This window comes from Myodes glareolus, chromosome 3 (genome assembly GCF_982192425.1).
Source record: "Myodes glareolus chromosome 3, mMyoGla1.1, whole genome shotgun sequence".
Taxonomy (NCBI): domain Eukaryota; kingdom Metazoa; phylum Chordata; class Mammalia; order Rodentia; family Cricetidae; genus Myodes; species Myodes glareolus.
Genome location: NC_142028.1, coordinates 126,984,481 through 126,999,597, shown reverse-complemented (window position 1 = coordinate 126,999,597; position 15,117 = coordinate 126,984,481). Strand labels below are relative to the sequence as shown.

The following is a 15,117-nucleotide window of genomic DNA, read 5'->3' as shown; positions in this document are numbered from 1 at the left end:
AAATTAAGCTGACTTGGAAACTAATCTTGACAGTCCACTCCAGAATCTTCAAGGAGATCCAAAGCCAAGAATCAAGGTCAGGTCATCACTAAAGCTCCTCAGTGGGCCTGTGGAAAGTGCATGACCAGCGGACATGTCTGCTGCCTTACTTTGTCCTTCCCAAATTTAGTTTCCTTTGGCATCTCTCTGTTTTTTGACTTAGAATTCTGCCTGCTTCAGCTGACATGCTAACTCAGAAAACAATTTCCAGACTCTCACCTGCCTCCTTCCTTGCCACTTCCCTGCTTCAACCCTGTTGTCCATTAAGTTTGGAAACATAGAGATTTGGGAAGAAAACTTTTTTCTTATCCATTTCTGTCTTTTTTTCTAATCAGATTTCCTCCTACAACTTTCTTCAGTGACCTGGCAACTACTCCGAGTTTCTGTGCCTGCCTTTTTTATTTTTTAATTCACCTTGTCTATGGCAAGTTTTTCTTTTTTAGACCACAGGGTCCCAGGAACCTACAAGATCTTAATTGTTCAAATACCACTGAAAGGCCGGGCAACCTGGGGCAAGTTCTTTCCCTTCTACATTGGTTGCTACATCCCTCCAGTGGGGAAAGTGATACCCACAGGAATGTTCTGAGGATTAGTGGGAATAATGGATGTAAAACCCTTACCATGGCCTCTGGCACAAGGAGAATTCACTAGATGTAATTGCCCTTTCTCTTTTCTTCCTCTTGGTGACCTTTTCCTATGCAGGCTACCCTGAACTTTAAGGTACTCCGAGACACAATCTAGATGAGTCTAGCTGAGAGCAGACCTACTGGTGTACATGAACTCTGTCTTGGAGGATTTCCCTATGCCTACTCAATTCACTGACATGTTTGAACTGGAAACCTTGCTAGTTAGTGTAGGTTCTAGAAGCTGTGTCTTATAGACAAAGCTTTCTCCTCTGAGTCCCAGTTTTCTCATCCAGAAAATGGAGACATTATCTACACTGTCTTAAACGCTGTATGAATCAGTGACCTCATCTATTATGTACTCAGGGACCGTATTTGCTGGTAAGAGGACAAGCAGGTATCATCTGCAGCAATGTCACAGCAGGTGTGGAATTCCAGGAGCAGTGGGCATGGTATTTTCATACCAAAGAACTTCCGAGGTATTTGTTGGTTCATGTGCAACTTTCTGCTATGAATAGGGTCCTCGAGTCTTGAGACCTACAACAGAAAGCTAAGTGCAGAACAGTGGAATCACATCTATTAGAAAGCTGAGGAGGGGCTGGGAATGTGGTTTAACAGGTAAACCACAAATGTGAGAGTCTGAGTTTAGATGCCCAGTATCCACATACAAGCTGCGTAGACGCAGTGACCCACCTGTAACCTGTTTAAAGGAAACAGAGGCAAGATGTCCCCTTCCCTTCTGTGAGTTTCAGGTAGCTAGACCCACTGGATTGGCAAGCTCTGGGTTTTAATGAGAGATCTTGCCTCAGCATAGGTAGAGGGTGATAGAGGATGCCAACCTCAGCATAGGTAGAGGGTGATAGAGGATGCCAACCAAACTCTGGCTCTGTAAGCATGAGCACACACATGCACCTGCATCTCTCAAACATGTATGGCGACACATGTATGAATACACATTCATAACGCACACACACATTGAATAGGAGAGGTCTAGGCAATACTTTCTTTACAATTAGACTCAATTAAAGGAAAGAACTTCCTTTAGTTAAACACATGGAATTGACTAAAAGAATAAAAAGCTCTCAAAGGGCTCCTGCTTGCTCTCCACATAAAACCTCACCTCTCAAAATCGATAATGAATGCCATTCATCAGTGGCAATTGTCAACCATTTAGAATCGGTTTCTTATCTACAAATTTGTATTGGTTACATAATATGCATTAAGTTTGTACTCAGCTAAGAGGATAGTTGGTGGGTTTATGGGCAAGAACTTGGAAGTTGAAATAACCTTGGTAAGAGTTCCACCTTGACTTTACCCCTTACAAACACCTTAGCACCCTGGGGCTCATCTGTGAAATGGGAAGAGAAACTGAAGATGTTTCTCTCTTGGTTTGCCTGTGTACTGGACACTTAGCAACATGCCTAGCTATGTGTGGCACAAAGCTTGTGCTTTTCAGGCGGTGGTTGCCATCTTCATGCTTCCTGGGAAGAGGCATGGAAAGCCCGTGCTGTATCCAAGGTAGATTTGCTCAGGGTATTTCTGAAATACGCTGATCAAGCTTCCCAAAGGATGGAAATGCAGTTCTATGGTGTGGCTTCAAGTCTGTCTTGATTGGCATGGGGCTGAGGGGTTCAGAGGGGGCCTGATTGGGAGGTGTGGGCAGGTTACTGTGGGGATTTTGTTCTGGAGGCTGAGAACAGTGGTGTCAACCACACTTTAGGCATTAGGACTGGAAGAGAGCTCCAGGAACACATGTGTAGTGAAAAAGACTGGGACAGACCAAGAAAATGCTCTCAGGTTCTTACTTTGAGAACCTTTGGTGGGCTGGAAGAGTCTCTGGAAGAGAAGAGGAGTCACTATTCTCTGTTCATGGGTTGCTTGCCTAATTTGAAATGGACTTTCAGAATTGTGCGCAGGGGCCTGTTAGCATTTCTCTTCCTATAGGAGGAGGAAGCATCTCTATGGAGGTCTGACCACAGCAGGGAAGAGAAGCTGCTGCAAGTGCAGGGACAGAGGAACAACACAAATAATAAACTAAGTGTCCATAGGTAGGACGACTAAGTGATGACCACGGGGTCATCTCAAGACCATTGGTTAGACATGCACACACAGCACGAAACAAGAGTGCATGACACATTTAAACACAGTGCTCAAAGAGTTCAGCGTATGTAGAATTTTGTGTATTTGTACATTTCCAGAGAGAAGAAAAAGTAATACTCTTTATTGCCGCTAGAGAGAACCACCGTGTAGCTACATAGTCAGAAACTGCTCTGTTCTAGTTTTTTTAACTCTTGCCTTTTTGTTGTCTACTAAAAATAAAACTTACAACTAACCATCATGTAATAGCTAGCATGGGCAAGGAAAGAGTTAAGCCGTCACTACTGGCGCCATGTTTAAATCTTATGCTGGCTTTTGAGTTCTGCTTTCCAGATGAGGTACTTGAGACTTGTCCAAGGTCCCATGGCTGTTAAGTAGAAGAAACATGACTATGCTCCGAGAGTTTGCTCAGAGACCACTGGCTAGCCACTAGGTTTCTCTGCCTTCCCTGCTGCCCTGGGTACTCAAGTGTGGACAGCTGGTGTCCAGACAGATCACCTATCTTGGTCTCTCCTGGTCCCAGAGCGTGTGTGTGCAGGCACACATGGGCACATGCATTGTTACACATGGTGTATCTATACATATGCTCTTTTCTCACTGGCTGTGAATTTACTCCACAGACAGGACCCTAAGAGGAGGTCTTCCCAAGAGAAGCAGGCTCTGCCTCCCTTTTTTTTTTGGTTGATCTTAAGAAAGCAATTAAACTCATGCTTAATCTTTTTTTCTTTAGAACTACGGGACTTCTAGAGAAAAAATATGCCAAACAAAACCAGTGATGAGAAGTAAACTTTGAAGAGCGGTGTTTATAAACGGAGGTCAGTCTGTGGCAGAACAGGGAGAAGGAGATCAAAGTTGGGGTGGGGTACTCTGGAAGGCAACTATGTGTACTGTGCCAGCAGCACATGAAGTGGGGATACTGCATGCAAGAGGAGCAGTGCTTTTCCTCCCAAAATTAACGCACCATTTCTGTGTCTACAAGTAGTGTTAGAGTTTCTGTGGGTAGATGCTTTCAGCTTATCCCATCCTGTCTCTTCACACAATAGCATATCTGTCTCGGTGCTGGGAAGACAGTTCAGACTGTGGTGTGCTTACCGCATAAGCATGGTGACCTGAGTTCAACCCTAGCAGCCAAGTGGAGAGCTGGCATGTTGTCACACTTATAATCAAATTGGTGAGGGAGATAGTGACAAGGATCCCTGGGACCTGTTGGCCTGCTAGCCTAACTGAATTGGTGAGCCCCAGATCTTGGACAGAGGTATCATATAAAAAATTAAGGTGAGTGGGGAGATGGCTTAGTGGGAAATGAGGTCCTAAGTTGAAATCTCTTACACCTACATAAGAAGCCATGCCCAGTCATGTGTGTATAACTCTAGTGTTGTGTGCACATATGTGTGTGGGGGAATCTCTGCAGCTTGATGGAGGCATTCCAGCTCCAGGGTCAGTGAGAGATTTTTGTCTCAAGAGAACAATCTAGAGAATGATAGAGCAGGACACCCCACTTCCTTTCCTGGCCTTGGTGCACACAAAGGCATTAGCACCTGCATGCAAGTGCTCACACTTGTGCTTAGACCATATCACACATGTATAATGGTACACAGTATATTTCTGTCTATGTTATCTCTCTGTCTCTCTGTTGCTGTCACACACATATACACACATGAGACACACGAGACACACGAGAGAGAAAGAGAGAGAAGGAAAGACAGGGAGATAGATAGACAGATAGATAGATAGATAGATAGATAGATAGATAGATAGATAGAGAAAGATAGTAGATGGCTTGAGAGTATAATACCTGAAGTTGACCTCTGGCTTCCACATACAAGTAAAGACACACATATGTGTACATATACACACACTCACACTCACCACAAATCCATCTCTACACTCCCATACAACAAAACAAGTCTTAATGTAGAGAATTGGGAGTTGGGACTAATAAGCTCTGTGTCTGTCAGACACAGTGAGTATATATATTCATCGGTTATCAGTCACCTGGTTTGCTCATTGAAATAATTACAGTAACACTCAGATAAGCTCAGTGTAGCAGAATGAGCTTAGGCGCAGCGCTTTAGCTTTCTGGGTCTCAGATTCTTGATGCTTCAATAGAGGAGGCTGAGTTCCTCTGTACGTAGCTCATCATTTCCCGGGTTTTACTCTTTCCCTGGAATTTTCTGATTTTTTCCTCTAGTTCCTTTGCAGTAGCTGGTCTATAGAATGCTATTTTGACTCTTACCTCAGTTTTCTAAAAATATCACTATTCTTCCAGGTCTGTTTTTCTCTCTCTAAAGTGTCACATAAGTTTTATGACTGTAACAACTGTGCATCTAACCATCTTTTCCTTCCTTCTTGGCACAGCTGATAGGGAAAAGGGTCTGTTTCTCCTCTCGAGGGCATTGGCATGTGTTAAAAGTGTCCATTCAACTTCGTGAACCTCAGGAAGACCCGCTAGTCTCTCCAGCTCCGTCTTTCAGTTTGCTAACCATGGTGTTTATGGATTGTATGGGACATGTTGTCAACACTAATCCTTGCAGGTCTAGGTACCATGTGTCCTTTATCCCACACCTAGTGCAACTGGAATATCTGATCAAAGAACAGAGGTTGTGTTCCTGGGTGTGTGCTGAGAGAGACGGAGGAGCTTTTGGAACTTAAAATGTCCTGTAGTTGCCAAGATGATGATAGTTAGAGACACCATAACTAGCTCTCCTTCACATGCATTTCAGGTGCCGTGTCATGGGTTTTACATGAATTAACTCACTGCATCCCCACCACCCTGCTAGGTGTAAAGCCTTGCCCACACAGTCTAGGCGAACAGTCTATACTTGAAGGAACTAGGATCCCAATGCCAACCTGCCTGCACCAAGAACTCTTGTAATTATGGAGCTCTACAGGAAGAGGATTCCTGCATTTCCTCTCTTCTTCCTTGATTATTTATAGTACCCGTTGTTACTATGGCACTTGTTTGTTTACAGTACCTGTTGTTGCTATGGTACTGACTGGCTGGGATCGCCTTCCACCGCTTATTCCATAGAGTTCAATTTCGTACTCAGTGGCCTCTCGGAGGCCTGTTATGTCCCTGGTACGCTCGGGGGAAGGGAGGGTTATTTCTTGTGGTTCGGACTGCTTTTTGGTGTCTCTGATCCTGAGAACAAAACTGTCGAATATCCCTTCATCAGCAGTCCAGGACAGACGGAAACCACCTGGAGTGGCATCTGAAACTAGAAGGTTGTCAACTTCCAGTTCAGCTTCTAGAGGAGAGAAGACAGCGGAAGAGGGAGGAAACAGAGCGTTAATCAGCAGTCCACACAATCTTCTTCCTGGTGGGATACAGAGTATGGTGGTAGCTCGGTTTTCAGGGACAGAGTATCCGGAGATACCAGGAAACAAAACCGTTCCATATTAATAAGTCTAGTAGGGCGAGGAGAGGAAAAACATGGGGTTGACACATTCAATACAAGCCAAGCATACTCTTGCATCTGTGAGTTTTGTCTAAAAGTAATTGCATAAATCCACATCTGGACTTAGCGCCGGCCCCTCCCATGCATTATTAAATAAGTTCAAAGCCATAATTTGTTTACATTCTCTCTCTGTCTTCCAGTGGCTGAGTGCCCATCCTCTTTGGCACTTGCGAGTGCCTTTTCTTTTCTTTTTGAAAAGACAAATAAACCAGCTCTAATGATCTGTAGAACTGTCCATAATGAATCTGATGATTATATTCCCCTCGAGCCAGAGCAAAATGACTTAAAATATTCTGGTCTTTTGGCTTTGCTCACAGGAGCTGGTATACAGAAGAAAGCTGCTATTTTTTACTTTCTTTTCTGTCAGTTTTAGTTTCCTGCTTACTTAGCCATTAGGTAAGTGCTTGGGTGGTAGAATGAGGCTTGGAACCTCTTCAAATATATTTATATACACCTTGTACCCAGGGTTTCATTTTGGCAACTAGACAAAACTCAAGGTCAAAATAAATCTGAAGCTGAGTTTCCCAAAGTGTGTTCAAAGCAAACTATTCCTGTTCTATCCTCTTTCTTTACAAAGCATTCCTTGTCAAACAAGAGTGGGTAATGCAGATCCCTGTGAGATCTGCAATAAGGTTTCTGAAAAGCCTATATGGTCGAAAACCGTTTCCAACCTATCCAAAAATGAAATGGTGTCTCATGAGATCTTTGAACACTCTCTAGAGCCTGTTTTCTCCAGAAATACTTTGGGAAACACAGATTTTTGACTGTTAAGATTGTTAATATATTTCTATAGAAAGTATTAGTCTTGAGAACATTATGAATTTAGTCTGTGTGGAAGATCCTTTCTGATATTAGTTTTCCTAAAAGATCAGTTTAATAAATTTCATTTAGTTTCCAATGAGAATACAACTAGGCAAGTTGGCTAAGGTCACAGGTTGAGACTATGAAATAGCAAAGATTTTTAAAACACTTTTTCAAAATATACACATCGGTATATTTCTTTTGAGAAGGCTGAAATGCAGCTGGGGACCAGCCAGGACGAGCATAAAGGAAGGTCAGTGGAGTAAGCATGTGAGGGCTATCGGTAAGACATGGACTAGAGGGCTTGGAACATTGAAGGGACACATTTCGACCTTCTCCTTTGTGCAATGGGAGGAGTGAGTACTCATTAGATGTTTGAGACAAGGGAAATCATGAAAGAGCAAGCCACATTCGTGGATTAAATGGGGAATACAGACAAATGTTAAAACCACAGTGATCCTGTAGACAGACTACACGAAACAAGAGAGTATGGTTCTCTTGAATTGAAATACCTGTAACAGCCTCAGCCCTCAAGGGCTTGGTTTGGTGCCCTTGGGTGAAGCCAGAAACCAGGACCTCATAGCCAATACCAGTTATGAGGCCTCTAAGCTCCAGCTTCCTCTGGGTTCCTGAAAGTGTGAATTCCTGGGGGTCCAGCAGCTTCCCAGAATCCACCACCGTTACTACAAAGCTGTCAAAGGCATTCTCCGATGCCGTCCAGGAAACTGTGAACCCGTAGGGATTAGTGTCGGAAATGGTTAAGTTTTCCAGAAGGGGCAAGGCCTCTGAAAGAAGGGAGGAGTGAAAACGACTCAGGTTAGCTGCACTGGTTTGGCTAGGGCAGCACATGACGCCACGGATACTGATAGATTGACTCCTATCAATCATCCCGTGAGCTAAAGCTCAGGACTCCGTGAACCCTGATAGGTCATCTCATGAGTTAAATGCTCAGAAAGGAACATTATGTCTTCGGTACCTAATTGTGTTATGTAGGGTGTTTTCCTCAATAATACTGTGCAGCTAATATCATTCCCACTCATAGGCTAGAAACATTTTTAGGTGGTGGAAAGATTTGCCCTAATCTCGCCCTAGTATGCAATGAATCAAGGTCTTCAACTGATCTTAATTCAGGCCATGTACTTCTCATTATAGAAACATGGCACCTGCATCTGTTTGGGACATTTATCTTTTGCTGTTTCTGATGCTGAAGTATTGTTGCAAGCATACTTTTTTTGGTATAGTTCATATCTTACTCTGGTTCATATTTTAAGTCTAGTCATTTGGGCCAATTTATGAGTGATGTAGCTTCAGAAACTAGGATCAGGAGGACAACCAGTAAGATTTGTTGTCTTTTTTTTGTCCAAATTAACAGTTTATGCTTATGGTCAAGGAAGAGAGTCTAAGTTTTGCTGCTTTTTGTGCTATTTACTTTTCTGGGTGAAGTTAGAAAGCAAGAGCATATTTTGTTCTCGTGTTATCATGCTTTGTCTCTCCATATCACCAAACATCCGTGTTCCAGATACACTTTTTTCCTAGTTGCCCAGGGGTCTTTTCATATACCATTTGGCCTTTCCAAAGAGTGATCTTATGGTAGCCAAGTTTCTGAAAATATCTCCGAGTTGAAGAGGCTGCATATCTTGGATTCAGTCTAACATAATGATACTGTAAGGGAGGTGTCGCCTCCTGCCTGCTAGCCTTCATTTCATTGATGGGAAAAGAAAGATTTTCCCCAGGTCCCAGATCTAGTACATGGATAAGCTGGCATCCAACATGGGCTTCTAGCTCTGAGTTCAGTATTCTTTCCACATCACAAATCAGAGTCTCCATTTGTAAACCCCACCAGTGCTGGTACATCCGAAGGCATAGAGAAGACTGGAGGAGAAGCCCTAATGCATCTTCTCCGGAACAACAGCACATAGCAATGCTGAATGAATCTGCTCTGTATCAAAGGGGACAAGGCTTGGAATTCTATGTCCAGGTCTGCTTTAGCAGCATCTAACTTAGAACTCCCTTCCTTCCTTCCTTCCTTCCTTCCTTCCTTCCTTCCTTCCTTCCTTCCTTCCTTCCTTCCTTCCTTCTTTCCTTCCTTCCTTCTTTCCTTCCTTTCTTCTTTTCTTTCTTTTGTGCAGCTAATAAAGAAGTTTCAGAGTTCTAACTAACCTTGTATTAAAGCCCACAGTCAGACTCCTGGGATGTAAAGAAAATGTTTAAAGAGAAGTAATTGGCATCAGAGTGAATAAGTGAATGGATTCCTTCATCCAGAAGCAGAGACTGAAGTTTTGCTTTGGCTTGAACTTCCTGTGTGGATTTGGAAACAGTTGAAGTTTATTTTGCAGGATTTTTTTTCATGAGAAGATTTCCCAAGAATTATAGCTTTATCAAAGCAAAGATGAAATTATATTTACTGTTCAAACTGTCCTGCTTTGTAAAGTGAGGGTCTCAAATGTTGCCTTTGTGTAGATAAGTGCTGACTTTCTTTATTGCTGGCCTGTGTAACTCTGCGCCATCCAAGCAGTGAATTCCAGTGAAAACAGGTACTTTCAGTCTAATTATTCAGCCGAGTGATTGCCTCCCCCGCACTCCCAGTCTTTCCTATTCATTTTCTTTTCTTTTTTGGTATGCCTCTTTCAAAATGTAATCTTTTCAAAATGTAATCACATTATGGATTAGCAGAAACAACACTGTAATTGGATCTTTGCTTCCTTCCTGAGTGTCCCTCTTTCAGCCTCTCTCTCTTCTCTCAATTCTGTGGGAGGCCCCACAGAAGGTGACAAGTAAGGGCCTGATGGGATCTGTGTTAATGGGGTACTAAGACGCTCTGCTACGTTACTTATGAAATGGCTTAAATTTACATTTGATGATTGAAAAGAAAAATAACCACTTAAAATCTTATGCTACACACCCAGTGTACTACTAAGAGGAAGTTGTAATGCATGCTTCTATTGTTTCATCTTGGCTTGTTGGTTCTTTTAGCTATTTATGTGCAGGAATAATGAGAAAATCTAATACTCTACTCATGATGGGCTAGTGACTTTAACTCTGAGCTACACCTCAGCCTTGTTGTTTAATTTTAACAAGACCACTTTACTGTTGGGAGACAACAAGAGGGACATAGCATCCCTAGAATGCCCAGATAATGTAAGGCAGTTATATTTCACCCGTGTCTGCTAGATTCCAATTCCAAGAGCACCAGTGAATACTCTCTTCCCTAACATAAGGAAATTGGGGTTCAAATAAATTTGCAACTTGCTAAGGTTATGTTGGCAAGATGATGTGAGAGAGGTTTAAAAATCAACTAGGCTTGATCTCAGCTACCATGCATATTTAGCTGTACTTATTGAAATATCTTGCTTATAGTGATTTAGACTCTGGGAGGGACTGGCCTAGTGAAAACAGAAGACCACATTTGTCTCTTGAGACTTACTGTTAGGAGAACAGAATTTCTAACCATCTTTTGAGGTTTGCTTTTCTGAAACCATGTGCAGCTTTTACCATTGACTTGGGTAGGACAAAGACAGAAAATAGACATCATGTCTTTATGTGTTTCAAAGAAATGTCACAGGTCAAATTTAATAGGTGGGTAAAGTTTAGCAAATGACTTGCTTTTCTAGGTTTAACTTGTCAGTTTGTTGTGCTTGACTGTTTTGCATAAATTTTTTCTTTGACTCGGGGCGAGTTTTTTTTTTAATGACAAATTATAGTATTTGGGGTACTTCTCAGATACTAGGATAGGCACTTAACGTCCTACCTGCCACAACTTGTGGACAAAATTTCTGCTCTAGATCATCACTAACGTAGATTTCACTCTTTATCCAGTCTCTCTACACTGTGGATAAAAATCCTATAAAATGAGCACAAAGATTCATGAAGCTTTAGACAAGTGTGAAGAGCTCCCACAAGGGGTTTTGATGGCCCTCTCCTTCTCAGGAGTGGCATTGCTTTTCAGGGTTAGAAATTTGCATTTAGTGTCATTCTTATTGTTAATATTGCATAGCAACTCTAGTCTATCAATGGATAAGCTGGTAAGAATATATGGTAAATACATTGTATATATATATATGTATATGTATATATATATATATATGTATATATCCACAAATTCAAGGCTAATATCCACATGTATGTGGATATATATCCACAAATTAAAGCTAATATCCACAAGTATGTGGAATTTCTTCAAGGGCGTTGGAAACTTAAATGTATGCATAAAGGGAAAATCCATGCCTCACTCCAAATGCTATGAAAGTGAAGATGATTCCCATTAATAAACATCTGGCATATGCAAAAGCTATAGAAAACTTAAAGCTAAGCACTGAATTCCTTGATTAGGGAATTTCCCTTAAACAGCTAGTAACAAGCAGCTCATTTGACACAATAGCCCTTCACAGCCAGTGTCTACTGAGATGTACGTGGGACCAGACTCCTCCTCATTTATTAGGCAGTAATAATGTGAAGTAAGTCAAACCAGGCTGCATTTTAAAGAGAAACAGTATTCCTAGAACACTGAGCTATTAATAGAATTTGGGGTTGGAAAGAGGCAGACAATTTTTCCAACCTGACAACCTCAGCTCCAATATTTGGAGATAAGAATGGGCTTGTTTAAAAACATAAAGCAAAGAAAACCAGCCCACAAATCACAATCCAGAGAACTTAGACAACAATGAGGACCCTAAGAGAGACTTACATAGATCTAATCTACATGGCAAGTAGGAAAAGATAAATCTGAGTAAATTGGGAGCATGGGGAACTTTGCGGGAGGGTTGAAGCGGAGGGGAGAGACAGGGAGGGGAGCAGAGAAAAATGTAGAGCTCAATAAAAAAAAATCAATAATAAAAAAGAGTGGGCTTGTTTAAGTAAATTTTAACTGCAAAGCCACATGGCAGAGACGCTTTAAGGCCTCTAAGGGTCGAACCAATCTGGCTCAGAAACAGCTTCCATGGCATGGCTTTTCCTTCCTGTCAATTTGAGATGCTGATACTGCTGAGGGTTTCACTACCACATTGGCAAGTTTTTCCACCCACGGGGAGAATAAAGTCCTCCAGATGGAACTTAGTTATCCGCCATCTTTTGCTATAGAAGCAATCTCCTGAATTAAATATTGAATCTGTCACTCTCCTCATGTGACTGGAAGACAAACGGCAGCACTGGCACCGTCATCACGCAGATGCTTGGTTCTCAGGTTAGTGCTACCTCCATCCAGTGCCCAGGGGATGCAGCCACACTGCAGTCGGGGTGTGTTCAGCATTCCATGCAAGCAAGGGGCGCTTTTCTCCCACCCCTTCTAACCCTTACAAACACTTCCCTGACATGCTGTCTGCTTCAAAAAGAGACAGACACATTCAAAGACTTAATGCTCGGAACAGTCACCGCATGCACTGCGATTTTGACAAGTTGATGGATGGGAAGAAAGTTCGGGTGCTTTGGAACAGGCAACAGTGGGTGACAGCGCAAGCTTGCCAGAGTAGATGTCAAAAGACAGCAGTCTATCAAACGAAAAATCTCCAGAACAAGATGGCCAAAACTGGGTATTCCTATGAGGTTTTGTGTGCAATTTAGAGTTTCTTTCTAGCATTCTAAGGTCCCCAATATATAAAATCCTGGCAGATGGAAAGAGACTATAGATCTCTTTGACCCCAAACAGCATGCAGACAATCCTTTGAGTGAGACACAGGAAACTTTGACAAGAAAGGCCAGAGCTAGATTAGAATGAGTACTACGAGGAACAATCACTTAAGAGTGGAGGAAAAGATGGTTTAGGAACTGAAACAAAATGAGTCATGTTAACTCAATACAAGCAGAGCAATTCTAGATGGGAGTGGTTATGTAGGGAAGAACAGTTAGACTCCGAAGTTTCTTATTTTAAAGCTGTACAGCTCTAAGTAGATGCTTTTATCAAACTGAGAAAGATCTGTAAGTAAGAAGTAAGAGGATGAAAATGGGCAGTAGCTGACTTTTAAAATGTTGCTCAGAGTGGTTCAGTACAGACTGAAGAACCCCTGTGCTGCGTGGACCACCAGGACCTGAGCATCCTGCCTTCCTCGTGGGATGCACTTGTGCTGCGTGGACCACCAGGGCTTTAGTATGCTGCCTGCCTTGTGGCCTGTGCAGGTAAGTAGTGTAATTCGAGGAAGGCTAGGGATGGCAGAATTTCAGGATGACCCAGGACACAGTATGATCAAAACAAGTAGCTTCTGTTAGAAGCTAGGGCAAGCTCCTGAGGTCATATTTGAGGTAAGGATGTGGCTAGGAAGAAAGTTGTCTATGAAAGCAAGAACATTATATATGAAAATCCCCTTTAAGTCCCCATTATAGTCAAAATTAAAACGCAGAGACTAATTCCATAAGTTTTTAGACTCCATCTTTCAGATGAGGATTGTTCTTTGTTGAGAACCAATTCAAAGCAAGTGCACGTAGTCAACTGATTTTTGTCCTGTCTGTTTTTTTTTTTTTGTACTTAAACATGAATGGGCTATGTACTCCTTACTCCCCTTTTCTAGGGACAACCCTGATAATAATTTGCAGTCTAAAATAGTGTACAAATGGGGTCTCTGTCAATAATTGGTGACCTAAGTAGAAGGTAATTTTCTTGGGTTCCCCAGAATATTGACTCTCTTTTGTGAACTATAATGAAAAAGCTGTATTTTGCATATATATTATATATGTAAATATATAAATGTATACATTATACACACACAAATGCATTTCTAGTGTAGGGTGTGCTAATAAATGCAAAGAGAAGGTATTGCCTCAAATGTACTGAGAATACTGCTAGAGAGTGCAAACTTCTTCCTAATTCACAGATGATCCCTCTTACTGCACAGCAGAACGCATCTGGCCCAGAACACACGCCGTGGTTAGATATGCAGAGCAAGGGCAGCCTGCTCCCTTTGGCCTCTCCTTATCTGAACATGACTATCATCTCCTTGTTGCTACATGTCTCTCAGTGTTCTGGACAGGGGCATCTTTGCCTCTCCAGCTGGTATTGAGGTTGAGGTGATGTGAATGGTGTGACTACGTCCTGCTTATCTGATTAGTTAACTACCTGTATTCTTTCTCTTCATTTTTTTCATCTAGAGAAAATAAGCAAACAAACAAACAAGCAGGATACTATCGAACATTTCCTGAAATCACTAAGATAGTTTGTTATGAGGATGTTCAAGGCTCTAGGAAGGCAAAGAAGCTAGGATAATGTAAATTTGACTTGAAGAGACATATTTGTAAGCCCAGGACAATCCTCATGATGGCTTTGAAGTTACCAAAGGGGAGAGTTCCTTCTTTCAAATGCTTTATGGCAACCTAGATAAAGGGTCATACAATATTTATAATGATCTGCTGATGATAAATCAGACACATAGATTCATGAAAATGTTCCACTTAGATGACTGTTGGAAGAGAGTTTCATTAGGCAATGGTGTATCCCAGCGACCTAGGAAAACCAGTATTCCATGACTTTTACCCCAGTGGCCAATGAAATGAAGCGGCTTCATCCTGTTGACAAAGACTGAAGAGAGAGTGTCAGAAACTAGAGAATGCTCATGTACCTGTGGTGACTGTGGTACTGATGGTTTTGGTCCGGATGCTGGGAGCAATTCCAGAGAGGTAGACAATGAAATCAGTACTAGGGGGGAGCCCTGAGATGTGAGCAGTTCGTTCAGCACCAGATATATTACGTTCTGTCGTTTGCAGCAACCTATTGGAATCAATAATTTCAATGGTAAACATGTCGAAGATCCCGTCGGTCGCTGTCCAGGAGAGATTGAAGCTCTCATGAGTTACGCCAGAAACATTTAAGTTTCCAATTTGAGGTTCTTTGGCTGAAAAATGAGAAAGTAGGAGAGAAGAAACAAATTGATTATTTGTTTGGCTGTGTTTTGAGGTGGAGGTGGTTAAGAGAACCATGCTTGGGGAGAAGATCTGATAGTTCAAGGTTACAGCGAGATAAATGATGCTACCAGTAAAAGTCAGTGCCAACGAGACAGAAAAGGGTTTTGTTAAGAGAAAAATGAACAAAGGAAGGTATGGTTATTAGATTTTTCTACTCTACATTTGCCACTCATAATCAGGCCTGGCAAGACACTTCAGGACAGGAGATGAGCTGG

At 42.0% G+C, this 15,117-nt stretch overlaps 1 protein-coding gene across 7 annotated transcripts in view; it reads right to left on the bottom strand.

Moving 5' to 3' along the window:
- Tnc (tenascin C) overlaps nucleotides 1–15,117 on the bottom strand; it is an 84,010-nt gene that overhangs the window by 18,762 nt on the left and 50,131 nt on the right. For 3 of the 7 annotated variants that reach the window (XM_085686113.2, XM_085686115.2, XM_048459247.3), the window contains one exon: nucleotides 5,735–6,007. The exons of 1 other annotated variant lie outside the window; for it this stretch is intronic. In XM_085686113.2, the coding sequence (XP_085542239.2) occupies nucleotides 5,735–6,007 (273 nt within the window). Of the gene's footprint in view, nucleotides 1–5,734; nucleotides 6,008–7,530; nucleotides 7,804–14,559; nucleotides 14,833–15,117 lie in introns of all 7 variants that reach the window. 3 more of the 7 variants (XM_048459249.3, XM_085686112.2, XM_048459246.3) reach the window with 2 other exon arrangements.